The sequence below is a fragment of the Poecilia reticulata genome, linkage group LG8 (assembly GCF_000633615.1).
Source record: "Poecilia reticulata strain Guanapo linkage group LG8, Guppy_female_1.0+MT, whole genome shotgun sequence".
Classification (NCBI taxonomy): domain Eukaryota; kingdom Metazoa; phylum Chordata; class Actinopteri; order Cyprinodontiformes; family Poeciliidae; genus Poecilia; species Poecilia reticulata.
Genome location: NC_024338.1, coordinates 2,928,441 through 2,952,095, shown reverse-complemented (window position 1 = coordinate 2,952,095; position 23,655 = coordinate 2,928,441). Strand labels below are relative to the sequence as shown.

Sequence of the window (23,655 nt, the reverse complement as noted above, 5' to 3'; positions counted from 1 at the left end):
CAAGCACATGCTAGCAGCAGGCACGACGGAGAAATGTTTTCAAACTCATATCATGCAGCTTTTAAGTTGAGGGTTGTCGATCTGGCACTACAGGAGGGAAATAGAGCCGCTGCACTTAAGCTCGGTGTGAACGAAACCATGGTTTGACTTTGGAGACGGAGTGCTGCGTCCAGCAGATTTATTAGGACGAGGCATTCTGCTGGGTCCTAATGGAACACCGAGCGCAGCTTCCAGTTTTATTTATTTATTTTAATTGAGGGTGCTAGTATGGTGCGCTCTATAGTCCGAAAAATACGGTAATTGGTTTTAAAAGATTTTTTGAAAATGAATTATCTGCAAATAATGCCATCTTCGAGTGTCTGCTGTAGTAGTAGCAGCGGCGTAATCATGTAATGTTCTTGCCACTAGATGGCAGTAGGTACAGAGCATTTTACATTAAAACGAGAATTAGTGATGCACGAATGTTACAGGTAGCGGTGAGAGCACTGAATCTAGAAAGACAGTGAAGCTCAGCAGTAGTTGGAAAGAGCATGAGTCCATTTCCCACAACATATCTGTGTGAAGTGAGCTTCTCAAGCCTGGCTACTATAAAAACTAAAAACAGAGACAGAGATGTTGAGGAATAGCTTTGTCTTTCTTCAATTTCTGCCACGAAATCAGATCTGTTTTCATCCAAACACAGGTTTCACACCAGGTGGGTAAAATATGCAGATATTGACATTTTGTACATGCAACTCTTCATATTCTAACACTGAATATGAAGTGAAATGTTTCCCAAATATTATTGCTTCTTTCAGAATAAGAATTATTTTCTGTATTCTGGCTATAAGATGCTTGTGGATTAGTTTGTAAAACACTTTGACGTTTTCTACAACTTCTTTAAATTTAACACCACAGTGTTGTGTTTCTGTTCAGGTGTATTTTTGAAGTGGATATGTTAGGTGCAATTTGAAATAAGAAATGTAAAATGTGATAATACATTTTTGTGTTTATTTGATTCCTATTCAAGAGACTTTGATAAGAATGACTATATATAGGCGGCTACAGAGTATCTTTATTTCCATTTTTAGTTGGAGGTGTGCCTTGGGATTTTTTCAATTAAAACAGTGTACCTTGACTCAAAAATGGTTGAAAAACACTGCTCTATAGGTCACAGACCAATCCTAACCTATTCAACAAAGCAGTTTTAAGCTTATAAGAGGATTGAGGTGTGTTCAAATGTCCTGTTTTGAGGTAGGAATCAAGAGTTTCTGATTGAGCAGCAACAGCAGGGTATGGGTCTTACCAGGCCGTTGCAGTTGCTCAGCGCCACTTTGCTAGAGTGCGGCTGGTCCTGGAGGTGACCCGTGTAATGACAATTGGGAGAGTACGGGTGGCTCCAGGCTAGCTGGCCCCTCTTCCAGTACTCCACCCTAAACTGGCGGGACAGCAGGCCTCCCTGCAGCGTCAGGTTCAGCAGGAAGTTGTTCTGCGACGTGGACAGCTGGTAGAAGAGCTAAGAGACGAAGGAGGAAGAGACGTGAGAGCCATAAAACGCCTGGATCGGTCTGAAAATGATCCACTGCAGAGTCTGAAAAAGTATAATACAGAGTCAGGCAGCCTGTCTTCAGTGCTTCGTCTTCTTCTTTGGTGGTATTTTGTCCTGTCTGTGTCCAGCATCTCGTCATTTGGTCCTACACGTACTGGGATGGCGATCTCATACTGGCCTAGGCTGGACAGGAAAGCAGCTGTGGACGTGGAAAACAATGAAGGGATAAAAATATCCTTCAAAATTCAGTTTAATCAGCGAGTGATTCTGTATTTGCAACAAGCTGGAAAAGAAAATCAGAGCTTCTGGTTCTCCACTGAAAAGCCCCAACTTACTACAACCACTCTCCATTCATGAGGCCAAATGGGGGTTGCCATGGCTACCTTGAAATTGTATACTTCCTGTCTGTCTGGGGCCTATTGGAGATTTAATGTAAAAACGAACAGAATGAAAAGGTGACCTGTGTTTTCCAGCAGTACAGCACCTTACTAAAGTATTCACAGTGTTTAAACTTCCTCATGTTACATTAGAATGAAAATCTTCAGTTTGATTCACTGGAGTTCATGACAAACCAACATAAATTAACACATAATTGTAAAGAGGAAGTGAAATTAAAGTTGCAACTCGTTTCGTCTCATATTTATTTATGTCGCCAGCAGCCTTCATATCTCAAGGCTAAAATTTCTCCCAATATTCTTGAAAAATAGGTTGAGCTCAGACAGACTAGATGGAGAGAAAAGTCTTTCCACAAGTTCTGAGTTGGTTTTAAGTCTGGACTTTGACTGGACCATTCTAGCATGTTTTCCTCTAATTAATGTGTTCATCTCTAGTTTTCTACGGTGGCCAAATTTGCACAACTAAAGGTTGTCTTCTCAACATATTCTCCTACCTGAGCTGCGTATCTCTGCAGCTCCTCTTATCATGCGTCTCTTGTCTGCTTCTGATTATTTTTTATCTTTCTTGTAATTTATTGCAATTTAGGAAAGCTGGAAGAAGGAAAACTAAATAAAAGCAGAGGAGAAAGTAAAAATAAGTAAGAAAAAGTGAGTGAAAGTAGCAAAAGTAGGTAGAAATAAGACGATAAGAAAAGGAAAAGTTAGTCAAATTAAGTAGGAAAGTAAGCAAAAAGAAGTGAGGAGGAATGTATGTAAAAAAAAATGTAAGTAATAGTGAGTGAAAGTAAAAGTTAGAAAGAACGTCGATAAGAAATAAGATAAAAAAGTAAGAAAGCAACTTAATGTGAGTGAAAGTGTGCAAAAGACAAAAGAGAAAGTAAGGAATATACAGCTCTGGAAAACATTAAGACACCCCTTAAAATAATCAGTTTCTCTGATTTTCCTTTTTATAGATATACATTTGAATAAAATGAACATTGTTCTTTTTGTTCTATGAACAACTGATAACATGTCTGAAATTACAAGCAAAAATTTAGTGTTTATTTGCAGAAAATGAGAAATTGTCAAAAGAACAAAAAAAAATGCAGCACTTTCAGACCTCAAATAATGCAAAAAACCAAGTTAGTATTAATTTACAAATAATACTAATGTCTTAACTCAGGAAGAATTCAGAAGTCAACATTTGGTGGAAAAACCAGGGGGGTTTTAATGGGGTTCAGTGCAGTGGGCTCTTAGTTTTGTCCAGAGCTGTATATACTAGGGCTATAGTGATACAATAATCTCACGATACGATACACGATATTCTGCTCACAATACGATATATATTGCGATATTCAGCAAGTGATACAATTCACTATAATTTTGCGATTTTCTAAAAGATTTTAGAGGGACAGAGTGATTTTGGTGACATTTTGTGACTGTTATAGAGTTGGACTGAATTAATTCAACTGAAAACTGATTAAAAGCACCAACTACACAATACCTGGCTCTGGTTGGACATGGACACAGAGTTAAAGTCGACAGCTGGACAAAATGAATCAAAGTGGTTTCTTTTAATTGAAACAGTACAAACTGTAGCTTACATGCATTTGTAAAGTAAATAAAGTGCACCAAGTACCCTGCTCTGAATAGTTTGATACCTTTTTAACCTTGACACTTAACATCTGAAGGAATCACTCTAAGCCTGATGACCTAATCACTCTCCCGGCAAAGCAAGCAATGAGTGAGCAAGGTGACAGTTGGATGTTACGATACTTGCGGATGAATATTGATTTTTTTCTAGGACAGAAAATATCGATATATATCGCAAAATCGATATTATTACACAGACCTAGTATATACAGTACATTAATACATCCATCCAGAGCTGTAAATAAATAAGCAAAAGTACATAAGTACAAATAATACAGAAAGTAATAAAGCAGATAACAGTAAGTAGGAAAGAAAATAAATAAATATATGAGGAAAGAAAAAAAAATTAAGAAAATATGCGTTCAAAAATCCCACAGAACATAAAGGCCACAAACGTTGGAGCTGTAATCCTGAAACTCAGAGCTGTCACAAACCACAACAAGGTGGCAACAGCATCATCTCTAAAGCACAGAAAAACTCCTGCAGAGAAAACAACAAGGGCTCTGTTATAACACGTAAAAGAAATGCAAATTACTGAGACCTCACACAGAATAACGAAGACCACCAACACAAATTAGTCTACTGTATCAATAAAACACCAGAGGAGTGTTTTTTTTAACAGCTGCTGCAGGCTTTTTCTCCACAGGATTTCCCATCAACTTCCTCTGGCTCACACACAGTCTGTCCAGACCACCAACACCTACTGTATGTCGCTTTAATAACTTGATTTTGACGTTTTAAACAGACTGTTTAACGGGACACATTGAAACATTACAAGATCACAACGAACTTTACTGGAGACTTAGCTGCAAGAACTAATTAGATAGTTTGTTGCTTCCAAGTCAAAAAAGATGTACAAGAAGCAAACATGTTGTATTTAAAAGAAAAAAGCATCTGAATGTAACTTTCCTGATAAAATGTCGATAAGTTTTGATCTTCCTGAATGTAGCCTAACATTTATCTACACTAATAAAAATTTGAATGACATTTACTAAGATAAAACAATACTTTGAATTTTTTTGGTATTTTAATTTGAAAAAGTCAATCAAACAATCAATCTAAGTCTAAGTTAATTTAACAAAATGCACTCCTGTTTTGTTAATAAACTTAACTAAAATTTTTCATTAAATTCCAAAACATCTGTAAGAAGAAATGACTTTTCTTTGTTATATTCAAGTTATTTCTACTCAATAATCTAAATCTCAACATGGTGTGGGTATTTATCAAATCGTTTATCATAAAAAAAATGTCATCATAAAAAGAATTTTGATTTGTTGTTGTCCTGATAAATGTCCATTAATAATGTTAAAACAAAATTATTGGAAATTTTATTTTTGACCATTTTCTCCATAGTTTGTTCCAAAAGGGCATCAATTTACTCAAATGAGTAAAAATCACTTCATGGTAAAATTACTCAAGTAAAAAGTACAGAGTAATAAAAATACTAATAAAAGTACTTTTTCCCCAAAAAGTAGATGTAACTGAGTAAATGTAAGTAGTTACTACCTGACTCTGCTTATAACTTAGCCGTTCAAAAGAAAACCCATAAAACACAAGAAGAAAACATGAATCTACTGAGAAACTGAAATTAAGCATCAATGGAAACAAGAAGTGGAAACATGGCTACTGATTTTAACAGGAGAAAACACCCAAACTAATGGGCTCACATACAGAAGTTAGTGTGCTGATAAAAAACACGCCCCTGGATCTGTTATCGCTAAATGAAAATAGTGGAAGGAAGTACTCTGGGTGGAAAAGAGCAACTCCCTCCAGGCCAGAGCGCTGATCGGTCTCTTTTGCACTAAGTTTTATAAAAGAAAAGAAAATACAGTTAATCCGTATCATCTCTGAGGACCTGAAATGATCCGTTCATGTTGTTTAATATAATAATTTTTAGATAAAGTGGAGCTCCATCTTTAGGAATAACATAATTCCTTCCTGGTCTACAAAGTCTAAAACCTCAATACTAATCAATTTAATTATGTGCTTAAAAGCCATTAAACTCTATAACCATTACAGCTCGCAATAAAATCAATGTGTTTAAATACAGCTGACATTTCAACAATCATTTGCACTGTTTGGTTTATTTTTAAATAACATTTCTGCTCTTGTTACACATCTGTTTTCTGCATTGCACAGATGCACTATTGAAAACAGTTAATGTATTTTTAATGTTCAATACATATGCACATTATTTACTTCTTTTAAAGTAATAAAATGTAGTTGTACTACATCAGAGTACATTATTTCTAATCTTATATTATTTACTTTTTGTGAACTACTATTACACCTGAATTTCCCCAGTGTGGGACAATAATTATATTTTTTGTCTAATTCTATGTTTGCAGTAGAGAGAGTAACAAATTAGATGTTTGACCAGAATAATCAGAGGCACACAAGCAAATCCAACTCTGGATGGAAATCCTTTTTTAAGCCACTCAGGAAGCATACAATCACCAGCTGTGTTTCCTTTCACCATATAATTTCACAATAAATTCGCTTAATGTAACCACCGATTTCGAAAACAACTAGTTTTTCGATAAAAAAAAAGTTTTTCCACTTGGTTTTTGGCTGTATAGTACGGAGCCCTCCAGGGGACATAGGGAATTTTTTTTCTTTTGCGTTCCCTCGCAATACTTTTGCGTTCCAGCGCATAAGTTTTGCGTCCCCTCGCAAAAGGTTTTGCGTTCGCTCGCAATAATCTACTGATTAGTTCTTGCGGCATAATTGATACTGTAAGCCTTTCTTATGGTGGCCGCCGTACTTTCTGCTTTAATACAATGTTATGTAAGGTTTTTCCATGAATGTTAATATCTCGTTGTGAAATATCGTATGTTTTATATCTTTTTCTTTAGTATAGAAAGGCACAGCAAACCTATGATATAAACAGAAACTTTCCGTAAGTAGGAAAGAAATAAAAATACATCTAAACTATTTGGCCTATTTCTGAGTTATTATCGCGAGGTAATCAGTCATCTTACAGTTTTGATTGTGTCTGTTGTGTTTGTGTCTGAATGGTTTAAAGGGCTGCTTTCAGTGCCGTTCCATCTTAGCCTTAACAGACATAAACATGCAGTAAATAAATCGATTTTCAACCAGTTTTTTGCACCAAAGCGTTAATAATGATAAACACGTTTTATTATTATAAAACACAGCAAACTAATGGTGGTAGAGGGCAGCACTAGGTTAACTCGGGGAATCTCATCTGTCCGTGTATCAATGGGGGCGGAGCCAGGTGTTTTCGTCGGATGTGTTGCGTTTCTTTTGTAATGGAAACACCGGCATTGCAAAATTGTGTTTTTGTGACATTAGATATCGACAGTTTTGCACACATTTGTAATGAAAATGCAGCGAATGACATCAGGTTCATGACCTCTATAGAGAACATGTGCAAAAACTCTAAAATTTGATCAAAAATATAGTTTTAAAGACGCTTGCTGATCGGGTCTTTGACCTCATTAGACACTCATTATTGAGTCTATCACCTAGACTGATGTTTTAGGCAAAGTTTTCCGTTTCAACAATTTAAAACGTAATTTTTTTGTTTTTACTAGACAATCTTAAACATATAATTTTTCAGAATTTAGTGCGGATGAATTAAAATGCAGCCGTTGGCTCGAGGTTTGAAATAAGCAGGAATGGCGACTCCATGCCAGCCCTTATCTTCCAACATCTGCACATAACTCAGTTAATGTTCTTGTGGCTGACTGAGATTAAATCCCTCTAAAAAACATCTAGAACACTGCCTTCCAAGAGAAATGGAGACTGTAATTAACTTCATTTTGTTGGATGCTAAAATGTCAAATTTGGGTTGACGGTCATGGGTGAGGATTCAGATATAAATGACGTACAAGAGACCTGATGCTTGTTGAGAGTAAAAGATTTCTCTTTAAATAAAATGAAAAATGCCCAGCAGGATGTAATTCCTTGTAATCAAGCAGACACAAGAGAAATCCAGTAAATATTAGCTATAACTTGAATTTCATTATCTTTTTTAGCAGTTGTCTTCAAAGGAAATTACTGTAAATTATAGTATGCTATTTAAAGACCAAAAGTGTCACAAAAGTCAAAAACAGTAGTTTAACAATCGTTAAACAACATGGTGATGACAAACTGACTCATAAATATTTTCATAAATAAAATACAGAACAATCAGAGTAGTCAATAGAATTAAAGAGAGACCGAGAGTTTGAAATGATTAATAAATGATAAAGGTGTCCTTTGTTTTTGATTCAATTTCGGTGCAGCCGAAGTTTTAGAAGGATTCACTTTGGTGGACTTCAGATTTTCATTGTTTGTTTTACTATTTTCTCCAGTTTTTGCAAGCAGATAAATCAATAAATATCAATAAATTTGAAAATATGATGAAATTGCAGTTACTGTACGCAGTCTAGTGACACAAATCACAGTTTTTTATGTGACTGGTGTCAAATGGGAATGTTTTTCAAGACCAGTTCATCTGTTTGTGAGGCTGTAGTGACACAYAGTCACGGCCATACAGTTACCAAAAACTAATGTAATTAATAGTTTTTATTGTCACTTTTATCACTATTACAATAGTCCCGCAAAATATAATGATAAACTTCAAGTCATGTCACCCACTCCTAGTTGGAATTTTATTATTTTACAAGAAAAACGTGAAAGAATGAATCTAAAAATCAATGTTGCATAGCATATATCAATGAAAGTTTTGCTCCTTTTTTCTTCCCCTAAAAAAGGAGAAGAAAGGTTAGAAGAAAGGTCACAGCCTTAATGACATAAATCTCAGAGGAAATGTTACATATGTAAACTAAAGCAGAAGCTGGTTACTCTAGAGCAGGGGTGTCCAAATTGCGGTGCGGGGACCATTTATGGCCCTGCAAAAAATTAAAAAATGTCCAGCAGAGATGGTTGAAGCAGATGCAATTTTTTTATTTTTAATAAGAGTACAGATTATAGTTTTATTACATTGGAACATGTTGATTTCTTTTTATAACCAAGCTATAATAATAAGCAGAACCACGTTGGTCCATAAATTTTTACTGGAAACCAAATTTTGATGCACTTAAATCAACTTTTATTTAATTTATTAAACTTGGCTAAATATAGCATGTGTTTTGAAAAGAAAGTAATCAACAATTTGTTCAATCAAGATTAACTTTCTTTTAATACAAAAATGTGCAAATCCATTTTTAAGTGCAAAATCCCTTTTCTACAAAAAACACCACCAAAACTCGTCTCTTAATTTTTGACTTTTTTGCCCCTTAGGTTCTTTTGACATGCCAGTTTTGGCCCTTTGAAAAAACTTTGGACACCCCTTACTATAGAGCAGGACTCTCAATTAAAAAACTGGTATAATATCTAATTTTTTCACCTTTTTTTGAACATATTTGACCTGATTCTGGACAGCAATCAGACCCATCATTTTACTTACCTAAGTTGCCACAACAGGAAACACACACATGCACAAAGGAAAATATATATGACTCTAGAAATTAGAGGACTTCTTGGTTTTCACATTGAATTGTGTCTCTCTCCAGTAGCTTACTGGCAACCAATATGTTTCCTTCCAAGTTGGTTTCTGCTGCAGAAACTTGTGGGCTAGTTGTTAGTTTTTGGAAGTATGCATGAAACCAAAGAAGGTAGCAGCCAGGAACATGCAAACAATGACCTTAAAAAGCCTAAAGCAGCAGCACAGATTGAAGGTTTAACATGTGGGTTTATTTCTGCAAGAAAAGTCCATTAAGTAAAGGTCCAAGACTGATTCATTGGGCGGTTCTGAAGGCAATTTTGAGGTTAAAAACCCAAATCAGAGTCTGAGGGGAGGGTTCTTTAAAGGAGGAAGCATTACCGGCTATTACAGCCAGATGCCTTTTAGAGGTCAGAGGGCAAATTTAGGAAATGCACAGAGGCTGTCTTGTCCTTATAATGATGAATGGACCCTGGGGGGATTTACGTATTTAAAGGTGCTTGTGTCTTTGAGCTTCAGTTGCAAAAACTAATTAAAAGGTGCCAAAAAGCCTAGCAATAAGGCAGACTTAACATCTTTTCATATGTCTATTTTATGCAACTTATGTTTAATTATATGTTTAATTATATTAATTTAATTCACAGAATGAACATTTGTTTTCTTTTACTGGAATGACAGCAAACAGTCTGGGCTCCTCAGCCTTAAAATAAATTAAAAATTGTCTTTATCTCTAGACTGCTATCAGTCAAACTCAGAGCTATTTTATTTAAATAATAAAATTATGATGATTTTTTTTTTTTTATGGTTTTATTCTAAATCCAATTTCAGTTGCTTACATACATTCTCGAAGCTTCCGGTTTAAGGACTAGTTAAAATGAAGTGGATGTATGTAACATACAGAACATAAATAAAGGAAATAATGTGACGCTTTCTACTGTTTTATCATATAAATTCCCAATAAAATCTTGAAATGTATTTTTATTTCACGGGTATTTCAAGCTGTGGCTCTTTGGATTTTGCAAACCCAAAACGGAAATGTTTTTGATTATACAAAAAATGGTCTTTTAGAATTTTTTCTGTAACTTATTTTGCAAAATCTGCTTTTAATATCTACTAGAGATGCACCGATCCAATGTTAATATCAGTATTGGAACCAATATTTTAAAAGATTCTAGATCAGAAATTGATGACAATGTGCCCAATCAACAGTTACCTTGAGCTTATAACAGTGGTTTGTAACCTTTTTTGGAGGTACCGAACCCCCCAGTTGCATATGCACATTCACAGAACCCTTCATATTCCAAACCCTCCCCCCCTGACACAAAATACTTTGCAGTATTCTGCTTATATTAGTTGTGTTACCACCCCCACGCCACTAGAGTCAGTAGCAACCCCGAAAAAATGTGTCTAAGGAGCAGATTTAGACTATAGAATTTGGTAAAAACKGTGAGCTTTGCTGAAGCAATTAAAGACAAAAGTTCAAATCCATGCTGAGAGTGGAACTCCTTCAATCAGTGCTCCTCCGCACCACTGATTGGCTAAGCAATGTAACGTGATCCTGTGCAGCAAGTGATGGCAAAGCGGGGCGTCATCACGACTTTACACAAGTGTGTCTTTACCTCCGCGGCAGAGGCTCCACCGAACCCCTGAGACCGACTCATCGAACCCCTGGGGTTTGATCGAACCCAGGTTAAGAACCACTGGCTTATAAGCTTGTTAAAAACTTTTAAAGCTTAAATCTTTTAAAGTAATTAGTTCTTTAAAAGATAGTTACTTTTAACTAGCTGTTAGTTACTTTTAACAAGCTAAAAAGCTAGGTAAAAGCTCTTAAAGTAAATAGCTTTTAAACCAGTTAAAAGTAAATAGCGTTTAAGCTAGTTATTATAATTATATGGAAAATATTCTATATTTTTCATATTTTTAGAAAAGTCTCACCTCATTCTACAACATTATATTTTTTTCATTCATTAATTTTGTTCTAAATCTGAAAGTAGCAAAAATGTGTTTAATTTGGTTAACTTTCATAGTAAAACAAAGTTAGAAAATAATTTTATGGCTCTAGGCAAGTTTTATTCTATGGCAGGTTGCTAAGCCCTGCTGTAACATGACAAAATGTGAAAAAAAGTTCGACCAGTGTACGTTTTATTTTTCTTTATCTTACCTTGTGATTTAGAAAACTCATCTTTGTGACCTCCTGTGAACTTGGTGGCAACCAGGACGACGACAGTGCAGACCAGAGCAGTCCTCCATAGCTTTTCCATGGTTACTACAGTATTTGCTATAGTAACAGACTTCAGTGGGGTGGTCCTCGGTCCTCTGTCCCAACATGTCTCCTGCCCTGTTGGATGCCCCGTCGCCTAGCAGAGGGGCAGCTCAGCGCTCGGTCGGGCCATAGCTGCAGGATGATCAGAGACTCTCTGCCCCTGCAGCGTGTCTATCTGTCACTGAGCGATGGCGAAGCTCCTCATAGACGGAGAAAACACCAGACTTGACTTCTGCGATGGGGGTGAAGCAGCACTGGCAGCTTTTCGGCCTCTCTCCACTGCCCTGTGGAAGAGGAACAGTTTAGGAAGAAAGCCGGTAAAGTGAATGACAGCGAGCGGTGGGACGAATTTAGACTGAAAGAGGAGGGAGGAGTAGAGAAAACTAAACATATCCACAGACAGAGAGAGCATGAGATCCGTCTGACACAGGCCTGTACGATGCAGCTGTAAAACGTATCACAATATAAGCATTTTATATCAGCCAATACCAGTAATTATTGATTAGTTTTTTGTTTTAAATATCTGAAATATTACCAAACTGGTGGTGTGACCTTTCCTGTTTAATCACAGTTTTCCCTCCACTCCATGTGTTTCTTTATTTTTAAGCAGTTATGAGGCACAGCGTAGAAACCTTAAACTGCTGCTGCACTAGTTTCTCAGCAGGTTGTTGCTAGGTAACCATAGAATGAGTGAGTTGCTAGGTAACCATCGAATGAGTTAGTTGATTCCACCAAACTTGCTTTGACTAGCTATGACAGAGGTTGAGCGGCCAAAGCAGGGGTTTCCAAAATGTGGCCCGGGGGCCGTTTTTGGCCCTTGAAATGATTTTGTTCGGCCTCTGACCACTATTAGAGTGAGAACAAATTTGGCCAACAAAACAGAAAACATTTGAAGATCCAAAACATTTAGAAATTGTCTGTTTTTCTTTTAATAAGACAACAGTCTGAAGCCCTTTTTAGGTTTAATGATATGCAGATTTAATAAAAAAATATAGATTGTTGAGCAGGTAAACCAAAACAAACAAACAAAAAAACACAGTAAACATTGTTTGCTTTTTTGATTTAATGTACACCAGTGGGCTAAAGCCTTTCCCCTGCCTACATCCCCCACATTGTTGTGCGGTTCAGTAAAATTATTGAATTTTCTATCAGACGTATTATGTATTGATACTGATTGTGTGTCTATCAATACATACACACACACACACATATATACATACATACATAGAAGAGCTAGATTTGCTGTCTAGCTCTACTTCTGATCCATCAAAAGAAGACAGGCCTTTCAAGTTTATACACATACAGTTTTAGCTTTAACATTTTATAGTTTCACACAAAAAAAGAAAAAGAAAAGAACAAACAGCTCTGTCCAGACACGTGCACCGGAAAGAGTGATTACAAAAGAAGGCAAACTCTGAATCCATAAACAAGAGTTTGAAGTGGGTATTATGGTGAAGCTTCTGGGGTAAAATTAGCTAATTTGAGAGAAGCAGCAGGATGCCATCACCGCCAGGCTGGCGGCCTCTGATGTTTGGTTGTATGGCTGAGTGACTTGCTGGCAGCCGGCCTGAAACTCCTAATTGGACAGCATGTCAGGAGCTGATGGTATGTGTGCCTATATGGAGCTTATTCACGCCTCAAACAATAAGTACTGAACTTTACTCTGACTTCTACCTTCATGGGAAAAATCCTCTTTCCATGAGTGATTCACAGTAAAAGAAAAACAAACATTATTCAAGACTGAGTAGATTTTAAAGCCACCATCAACAACTAGAAGGAGCCATTATCTTTATGTCTTTATCAATCTCTCATATAGCTGTGAACAAAGTTTTGCTCACTCTTCTTTACAAATTTACTCCAGTTTATTGGAATTTGTGAAAATATGTTTCTCCACAGGTTTCAATCAGATTGGTGTCTCAACTTGCCACTACAATGAGTCTTTTTCAGCGGTTCTGTTGTTGATTTTCTGCTGTGCTTGGGATCAGTGTCTCGATGGTGACCCAATTTGGCCTCACATTTGTCTCAAAAATATTTTAGTATACAGGGTACTGAGTCATACCTACTTTAGAGAGACTAAGTAGTCTAGCAGTCATGCCTTTGAACTGTGGCAGGAAGTTGGAGTACAAGGAGAACATGCAAAGATTCAAACCGAGGACTTTCTTGATACAAGGCAATGGTGCAATTAACTGAGCCACCCAGAAATATTAAAAACATATCTGTAAAATATTGTATGAATATTTTAGAATTTGCCTCAAAAAGCTACATTGAGTCTCATTTATTCATTAATTTGATCATATTTTAATTTGATTCACTATACATAATAGGGTCAAGAATTTGAATATTTCGATTAGTTAATTACATTGATTTTAACGTGTTAAAAATTTAATTGCTTTTATTTACAAGCAAAAGTCCCGAACCGGAACCTTTGTGTTGTGTTTCCGGTATGCACGTAAATCTGACGCACAAGCAAAATCGGCAAATAGCAACAAACGACAAAGCCACACTTCTTGGCCCACTGTGGAGTTAATTTTTGTTTCAATACATGATCTGATAGGACAATAGAGTGGGAAAGATTATTGCTGTTTTCAAATTGTGCTAAAAGGACTTAGCCTAATTTGAAGCTATTAGAGTCGAAAGTAGCATCTCAATGCTAAATACGTAGCAGCTAACTTAGACGTCCCCAATGCTAATGTCAGTGACCACGTTTCTGAAGAAGTATTTTTCAAATTAGATATATGAATAACTCCTGAAACAATCAAAGACTGGATGGGAATAAACTACATTTGTTGAGCTCATGTGTGTAATTATTCAATAATTGAGAAAGAAAAAGGGGTTTTGAATTTAAAAAGTTGATTTGTTTGTTGATAGTTTTAGATTTATTAATTAGAAACCTGGCAATTAACTCAATTACCATTCATGTCAACCAGATATTTCCTCTGACTTTTTAACAAACCATTTAATGCCCTTCTCTCAAGACTTGTTTTTTTAGCTGACGAGGTAATTTTTAGCCAAAAAGTTACACTCCTGCTATCATATGGTCTAAAAACTGCCCACCTTCCTTCCCCACTCCCTCCGAGCCGTTTGGGGATTCAAAAGTGAGCGGAGACGCCACACTGGCCCGGATGGCTGGCAGCTAACCAACTGCAGTCAAAGGTAATCAGAGGCAGATGGGAAACCTTTTGGTGATGATAGCAGAGGGGAACAAATTCCCTCCTGAAAAGAGGAAGGAAAAAAAATAATAAAAACAGATACTTTAAACCGAAAGTTGAGGAATTGTGAGAAAAGCGTCTCCTGCTTCATGTCAGGAGGAGTAATGTGCAGCAGATACAGTAAAAGCAGACTAATGGGTCTTTGTGCTGTTGCGGCGTCCCTCATAAGCAGAACAACTAAAAAACTCCCTCTCATCCCCCTCCCTCTGGCTTTTTCCCAGTCATTTCCTGCGAAAGAGCTAAACTCCCCTCCATTTTCATTACTCCTCCTACCCGCTTACAATTTATTGTTAGCGTATTAAACTCGGCTGCTTGATATCAAATGCTTTTCATTACCACTAACTCTCCTTGTGTTTATTTAAACCCAGGAAGGAGGGAGGAGGAAAGGACCCCGGTGCTGACCCTAAGAGCTTATTAAAGCAAAGCCCCTCAGAAAAACAACACGCACGCACTTTCCTGCAACATTTCCACCTATGAAATATTACTCCACATATAATTGAGAGTGGGCTGTCATGCAGAGGTGACGGCGTTGTACATCTTCCTGCGGTGTGTTGTGCAAAACCTTCCCTCTGGGCCATATCATTTTTGTGAAACAAAAACGCATGTTTGTCAGCAGGCCAAAGCGACAAAACTCTCCGCTCCGTATTTTGCTTGGATGAGCTGCGAAAAAGGAGCGTACAGCTGTGGCCGTGGCCAGCAGGGAAAGTGGTCTGGGCTGCAGACAGGCCACACAGCCTCCAACGATATCGCAGCTTGCAGGGCAGAAAAGAAAAGAAAAGGCTTGTTGTTAGAAAGACGGAGAAAAGCTGGATGTGATGTAGGTGGGCCGAACTCTAATGCAAAGAAGCCAAAACATCTTCATGATCATCTTCTTGGTTAGCAGTGTGTGATGCTTTTCACACTTAAAGGTGACCTATTACGCTACCTTGAACAGGTTACGACAGCTCTATAGAAAAAACATGTTCATTACATTTTTTGGACAAAATCATTCTTGGATAATGAGATTTTGGCTTAGTTTTATTTTTAGCTACTTTTGTGCCCCTTTAAATCCAAATAAGCTGCTGCTAACCACACCTCCCAGCTCAACGTTTATGCTCGCACGTGAAAATGGCTGCAAACAGATGCGCATTTATACAACCGTACATTTTGAAAAGCATTAGTAGAGCCTCCTGGACAACAAACATGAATGCAGCAAGTGGTTTCTAGATGGTAAGTCAACAACTAAACACCAAATGTTCTGGAGCTCTGGATGCTAGGTGACGGGTGGAGCTCCACCGGGGTTGCTGGGTAACAGTCTGGGCTTCTCTGGGGTTACTAGGCAACGAGACGTGCCTGCTGATTTCTAACGTTACATTCAAGAAGTTTTTGAAGCGACTCATTTTCCAGACACCAAAAAACATGAACTTATCACTAAAAAGGAGCTGGGTAGTTAATTTTTAAGGTCTGTTTTTAGAAGCTGCAGAGACCCAAAAGGAAGTACAAAAACTTACAAAACGTAAGTTTTGCATAATGGGTCCCCTTTGAAGCTTTTTCCTTTAAATGCTGGAGCTAATTATGATGTCCTTGTCTTTAGCTGCTGCCAGGGAGAGTGGAGCTATCCGAAACCAAAGTACGCTAATCAAAGCCATATGACCGGCTCAAAGTAAAGTCTGTGTGGAGTGAACAGATGCTAAGTGTCCCACAGCTTAGCTCCGAGAGCAGCACTCTCCCCCAAACTGCCTCCACTTTGATCAGGGAGTAGCTCATGAATCAGTTTTAGGTTCAGTTTATTATTTCATTAAACTGGCAGTCATTTTTAATAGGACTTTGGGCTTTGGGGGGAGATCAAATGGCTCGTAAGTCCAACGTCATAATTCTGCTTTCATTATAGAAATACGAAGTCTAGAATCAAGCGAATCTTCATGTTTAAAAGAAAACTCAAACAGGTGAGAGAGAAAGCTACATCTCAGACTAAACTCTCTGTCTGCCACAAAGACAGAGAGAGAGAAAGAGGCCTGGCATTCCTTTGCAGATTTCCCCAAATAAACAGAGTGCAGATGAAAAGTGGGAACGTAAACAGGCGGGAGAGCCTCGGATGTGCTCCCCTCGCTCTGAAAATGTGCCTCTCGAGTCTGAAACAATATTTAGTGAGAGAGAGAGAGCTGACTCAACACTAAGCGAGTGAGCCAGGAGTGAAGGGAACAGAGCGCACAGATAGCAGCAGAGGATTTTCTTACTCTGCCTTTTAAATGTTCTGAGGCAGAGATCCAAAACTGCTAATATGCACAAAATGACTGTCACAAAACAGGAAGCTCTTCACATTTAGCATAGTTTAATCAGTATCACTATAAAACTGCACTGATGATATAAGGAGGGCTGAAACGATTAATCAGAACAATTGTGAGTAATCAATTATTTAAATAATGGTCAACTAATTTAATCATTGATTAATCAAAAAAAGGCAATTTTCTAAAAGAACAACAAACTCAGATTAGTAATTAGGCCAAGACTGTGCAAACAATAACTACACATTTTGCATTTAAGATAAAAAGTCTGTACTATCCCTGAAGTTTTAGCTGCACCTGAAATTTTTATCCATTAATGAAAAAAATCAACATCTTTACACTGACTAGACAGTGTAAAGATGTCTAGTCAAAGGCCGAAGCCTTTTCCATGTTGATGTTAGAAGTATTTCTTTAGCAGATCCGTTCTTTGCTACAATATATACTTGTATTTTATGGAATTAAATTTGAAAAGGATTTTTTTTTTATTTGCACGTTTTAATGTATTCCAAATATTGTATAAAAAGATTTAAGTGGGGAATTAAAAAATCTGCAGAATGTGCCATTTTTTAAACAAATTAATCAATTAGGTGTCAAAATAATCAAATACTAAAATGACTGTTAGTTGCAGCCCAAGATCAAAGTTGTCGGCAACTTTAAAAACAGTTTGAATCCACTTTTTTTCCCGTAATGTTTATAAATATGGATATTTTGGATATTCTTGGAACAAAAACCCAAAAGCATCTTAATAAATTAGAAAATCTTCAAAAATGTAATTGGATGTGCTTATTTAATTCAAAATATCAGGGTTATATACCTATAGGTATTAAATTTATTACCTACAGAGCGATATGTGAAACCTCTATTTCAAAACTCGAATGATCAAAACCCAAAAATATGACATAAGGCCAACAAAGTTTTTTTTTTAAATGTAATTCATGGACGAGAGTGTTGCATCTAAAGATGTTAATGAAAAGTTGAGTGGAAGGAAAACATGTGGCAGAAAAAGCTGTACAAGCAGCAACAACCGCAGCCTTGAGAAAACTGAGAATCAAAACCTTTTCAAGTATTTGGGCAAATTTCACACTGAGTTGTTGACAATAAAGCATGAAGCAGGAATGTTTTAACAGAAAGCAAGCTCAGCAAAACGTCCTTCTGCAGTGAAGTTGGTGACACTGTTGTCTTGCAGCAGGACGAATGGAAGGTTTTTGCATGTTGTCCCTGAGGTTCTGTCAGGGACTTTGTGTCGCTCATGTTTTTTCAGTTTTTTATTTGTAAAAATGTTCTGCTATGAACCAACCTAAGGCTGTCACAGAGCAGCTGCATCTGTACTGAGATTAGATTAGTCATTAAAAGCCATCAGGCAACTTCTGAAGGCAATTAGTCGAGTTCGTTTGCACACCGCACTTTTCAGTTTTTTATTTGTAAAAACTGTTTTAAATCATGTAAAATTTTCCATTCTGTATCCCATTTTGTGTTGATCTTTCACACCAAATTCCAGATTTTGGTACTTACTAGTTACATTTACTCAATTACATTAACTTGAGTAACTTTTTGGAGAAAAAAATTACTTAGGAGTATTTTCACTGCGCTGTACTTTTTACTTTAACTTGAGTAACATTTCTGTATTCTCTACCTGCTGAATGAAAAACAAACTTCTAAACATAAATTCACCAGACATAGACACACCGACCTGCAGTTTTTGTTCAAGTTTCATAAGTCTTTTATTGAAAGAAACTGATTTGGAAATGTTTTCTTTTGCCTGATTTTGTTATTTTTTTGTTACTTATATGAGTTATTGTCATCTTCGTCCTTAAATAACAAAATGTCCACTTAACTTTATATTTTGTTCCATCTGATGAAGTAATTTTTAAAAGTTAAATGATTGGTAATTTGATCAGTTACTTTTTTTTTACTTACTACATACTAATGTGGAAAAGTTCAAGGGGTCTGAATACTTTTCCAACCCACAATACATATAAAATGTATCATTAAAACCTAAACAAAATTCTGCAAAAGCAGGACTGATTGTACCAAAAGGTTGTTTAACTTAAAAACTCAACTGTGCTGCACATCTGTGAGCTACCTGGGATGACGTTACATAAGCTGTGCATGCAGAATGTAAAAGTTGGCTGTGATGACACCGACATGTCCACTGTAACTGGATTTAGTGCTTTTATTTTTGCAGAACTGCGAGTTGCTCCCCCAGCCGGTGAAGGAAACAATGCCAGCCTTCAGTTACCTGATGGCAGCTGACAGCCACATCATCCACTGACCGGCAAAAGAYGCATAAGCCTGCCCTGTCATCAGCCACCGAGGCGACCACAGCCTAACCATACTCCTGAGAAAAAGAAGACTCCTTTAGGAAATGAAGACTGAGTCCAAAGAAAAGCACTTGTGCATTTTATGAAACTAGAGAACACACAAAATCTTGATGAAAGACATGCAAAGCTTAAGCAGGAACAGTGCTGCAGGGGCAGGAGAGGTAAGAGTTGAGAACTCTTACTGAGACTTGCCAGCATCAGTCCTGCTCCCCCCACCTTGATCTGTGCATGAAAGAAGAGAAGAAAAGAAGGGAGCAGGAACCGCACCGCCTGATCTTACCTGCCCGTGTCCCCTTGCAGGAGAGTCTGGTTAGAGTCTGTCCTCTGTCCCCCTGCAGCCGAGCGGAGAGGAGGCGGCGCCGGCGGCGGCAGACTAAACCTCGGCTCCTTCAACTTTACAGAACCAGAGAGCCGAGAAAGTTTCGTCAAGTTGCCCCGAAGCATAAACAGGATACGATCCCACGTCCTTTCAGAATAAAGTTCGAGTTCGGTCTTGGAACGTAAACCAGAAATTAGAGATTAGGATTACTTCTTAAAAGGGTAAAGCTGCAGTTTGTAGCTTTTATATAAAAAATATATGTTTTTAAATCCTCCCTGAGCTACTACTGCTACATGAAGAAATGCAACGCTCCCAACCAAAAACAACCAATCAGAAACAGGAGAAGGGTCTTAGTCCTGTCAGTCAACCTCATGTACTCGCTGCTCAATGTGCTAATGGCAGAGAAACAACTTATTGTTATAGGAAAACCGTTTATCTGCTGTCATCAATGGCTATGCTAACTAGCCTAGCATTCACAACACAGCAGAGAACAAGAGGGGCGGATGAGCAGCGCCACAAAGAGAGTGATTGACAGTGATTGTTTGGTAAAATACTTCTGAAGTACTGAGGAACTGATCAAAAATCTAAATGATGCCTGTTATGAACATGAAGTAGTCATCATAAACGATACAACTGTTGTCATGAAGTGCCATTTGATAAATAAGGACATTTTTAATGTAAAGTTGCACTTAAAGTTGAATTAAAAGTGCATTAAAATGTCACCTTAGCATTATTTGCAACAACAGTTAACTTTAACAAAAACTGCAGGTGTGTGTCTGGTGAAGTTACTCACAATGGATAAAGTATTCAGAAATTTCACTCAAGAGTAGCGATAGTTGGTAATAAAATTACTGCAGTAAAAGTACTACTAAAAGTATTTTTTCCCCAAAAAGTTACTCAAATAAATGTAACAGTAAATATAACCAGCTGCTTCCCAAATCTACCGACCACCTAGTGTCGTCAGACAATGGCGTCTGTTGAGGGAACATTTTATCCACTTACAATGGAAGCTATGTAAATTGATGTCTGTGCTTTTATTTTGAAGGAACACATGTTCCCAAAAGGTTTTAGTCTCTCTGATTTTGACAGACTTGATTCAGTTCTGCTGCCTGGCTGCCAGACTTCAAGAAAGCAGCTGCAGCCTGAGACAGTGGAGGGGGGTGGGTTGGCCATGTGTGTGTGTGTGTGTGTGTGTGTGTGTGTGTGTGTGTGTGTGTGTGTGTGTGTGTGTGTGTGTGCATGTGTGTGTGTGTGTGTTTATAACCCCAGCCACTGGTTTGGTGGTGTGAACACTTCACAGGTGCAGCAATGGAAATCTCTACTTTGCCCTTTAATAGAACCTCTGGTCACATAGGGTTGTGAACTCTAGAGATCTAAATGTCAATAATTCACATAAACTTGCACAAAAACTGATTAAAGCTAACTTACATATTAGCAGTGAATTTTTGATTGTTAGTAAACAAATTTACCTTCACCTTGCGCCACTTCAGTTATCATCTCCCAATATTTTAAAGCAGTTAGCAGTAACTTACAGAATAAAAGTCACGTGACGTCACGTTCTCCAGAACTCCGCCCACTTATGACGGACGTCAAAACAACCAATGAGCTCTAAAAACTGCTCACCTGAAGAGCTGCCTGTTTAAAACAATGAAAAAGAGTTCACTCTCATACATGAAATGCCAATCCTAGGGAAATGTTTTTTTTTAATTTACAAATTAAAGTATGATTCTCTGATCATGAAGGGACACTGTATTAAAATATTTTTCTTACTACGAAATGAAATGCCCAAAAACAGTTAATTAGCGAATGAAAGTAATTGGTTTTGAAAGTCTGTCAACAAAATTTATAAAATACCAATATTAACTGAATAAATATAAAAAACAAGCCAAGAGAAAATTTATTTCCTATTCTGCTTCTTGCAGCTAACTTTATATCTCACTTTCAGCCGCTACGAACAGATAACAAGCAGCGGAAAATGACAGTGACTTGCTGAAATCAGGCTGCGGTTCGCGGGGAAAACACGTTCCAACCGCCCGTTAAAGTGGCAGCTCCTCCGGTCTGTTAGCAGAGCTATGCTACTCCGAAAAACTCCGGAGCAAATACTAAAGTATGAATATTCTGTATGAACTGAGTGGATAGATGAAACTATACGGTCTACCTTTTCGCCTAAAAACAAATTTAAATGAGTTTTCGTGGCAATTAATTGTGGTAAAAATGCAATACATTTCTGTACTGACCTTCTCAAGTTACCGCTGCTGGTGGCGCATTGCATTGTGGGATATCTTGCTGCCTCAAGTCGGCAGAAGGATGCATTGATGCATCCTCGATAAAATGGACGGAGCAAGAACACATCCGGGTACTTTGAGCGTTCTTGCCTGGATGTGTACTTTGTACTTTGTGCAGTACTTGGGCCGCTGTCGATGACGTTTCACCAGGACGCGAGAACACAAGTACAGACAAGAACGCGTATTGAGAAACGGGCCAGGTGACGCTGATTGTTATGAAGATGTCCATGCTGGCAGTTTGTGGAACCTGAATAAACTAATCACACTCTTTTGAATAAAAGGACAAATGTAATGACATTAATCTTGTGGTGTTACTGTGAATTAAGGCAAAGTCGGTAATTTGATCAACACGTCAGGAGGGAGGAGGTATGGGTCGGTTTCTTAGCTAGCTCTTTCCAATTTTTATAAATACCGCCGTCTATGAGCCCCAACCAGGTGTGTTACGTTCACAGACATCAACTTGACTCGAACCAAGTAGAAGCCACGAATAAATTGGCAAAAACAACTTTGGAAAACAATTTAATTTGTTCTGTTCAATACTCCTATCCCTCACTTCCGACATTCATCATGGCGCCTAAAATGACTAAATGACGTAGTTGTAAAAGGGTCAATGCCTGGAAACTACAACACCACCCAAAGCCTTCTGTCTGAAATGACAAAAATCTACATAAATCTGGTAATTAGCCAAATCAGATCTGGGTGCTGACAAACAAAAACATATTTTTGTCAAATTGAACATCAATTCCGTCATTGCACCAATTGATAGTAGTTACACTTCCTGGAGACCTAGCTGAACAAAATCTCCAATAAGTTACAATTTTCTTGCCCACAATTAATGACACTTATCCAACCTTCGAAGAGGAAGAAGCCATATTACATTTTCCAAAGAAAAACAAAATCCCCACTTGAAGCCTTCTAAACTAAAGAGTGTGCCACACTGAGGGCTCCAAAAAATGAAAAAAAAAGAAAGTAAATAAAAGAAATGGGTTGTTTGGGTTTTAAATACCGAGTTGAACATAATAGTTGGTTGTAAGGTGATGTTTTGAGGTAGGTAAAGACTTTCTCAAAGTTTATAGGCAAATTCCTGCTTTACTGTTGAACAAGTTCTTCAAATAAAGCAAAATTGAAAATGTAGGATTTTTATTATAGGGGTTGGTTTTAACATTTTTTACTTTCATGTAAATTTCAAAATAATGCAATGCTCAGTGTGTTTTGTTGGACTAGATAAACATTATCCTTCTTAAAAGTTTGTTTGGTATTTTTTTTCGTCTAAATATGTGCAACACCAAATACAACTTGTGCATTTGTGGCAACCAACCTGGTTGTGGGATAAGTTGTCCCAATTTTGTTTTAATGAGAAATAATTAATAAAGGAGGCTAAAAAATACTTTTCAATTTACATTGTTTAATTTAATAGCTTATAGAAGAAACATATTCTATTATGTCATGAACTGACAGAACATATACACTATCAAATTTGTCAAAAAATTACAGGCTATTAAAAAAAGAATCAAGTTGTCTACAACAAAACAAAATACTGCCAACCCAAATCTCACAAAATCTTAATAAGTGTTTTTTGTTTAGCTTCCACTGCAAATATCTTACTACACTTGAAATAAGACCAAACGAACTTCTACATTTTCAGCAAGATGTTGCATACTTTAATTTAGGAATTATTTTAAGTCAATAATTCTTTAATACTGATGAAAAAGCACTTGTTCCATTGGCAGATTAATTTACTCATAACATGGGAAAAATGTCTTATTATAAGTGAAATAATCTGCCAATGGAACAAGTATTTTTATTTCATCAATGTTAAGGAATTACTGACAAGCTTCAACTTCTTGCTCCAAAGTTACTTGTAAGTTAATTTTGTCTTGTTTCAAGCGAACTAAGATATTTGCCCAATAAACTAGATCAAAATTATGTGGTAAAACCATGCATTTTTGCACTGTATTATTTTAGTTACTGTCAAAATGACAGTTTTGAC

General features: G+C 37.1%; 1 protein-coding gene across 5 annotated transcripts in view; it reads right to left on the bottom strand.

The window, feature by feature from the left end:
• Positions 1-23,655, bottom strand: part of adamts10 (ADAM metallopeptidase with thrombospondin type 1 motif, 10) — a 72,069-nt gene that overhangs the window by 39,830 nt on the left and 8,584 nt on the right. Inside the window, exons 1-7 of one of the 5 annotated variants that reach the window (XM_017306393.1) lie at positions 21,618-21,635; positions 19,342-19,553; positions 18,980-19,078; positions 14,322-14,480; positions 11,166-11,551; positions 1,588-1,727; positions 1,286-1,495 (exon numbers count right to left, since the gene is read on the bottom strand). In XM_017306393.1, coding sequence (XP_017161882.1) covers positions 1,286-1,495; positions 1,588-1,727; positions 11,166-11,265 — 450 coding nt within the window. In that variant the 5' untranslated portion in view covers positions 11,266-11,551; positions 14,322-14,480; positions 18,980-19,078; positions 19,342-19,553; positions 21,618-21,635. Of the gene's footprint in view, positions 1-1,285; positions 1,496-1,587; positions 1,728-11,165; positions 11,552-11,802; positions 11,884-14,321; positions 14,481-18,979; positions 19,079-19,341; positions 19,554-21,617; positions 21,709-23,655 lie in introns of those variants that run through there. The other 4 variants (XM_008415143.1, XM_008415144.2, XM_017306394.1 and 1 more) reach the window with 4 other exon arrangements.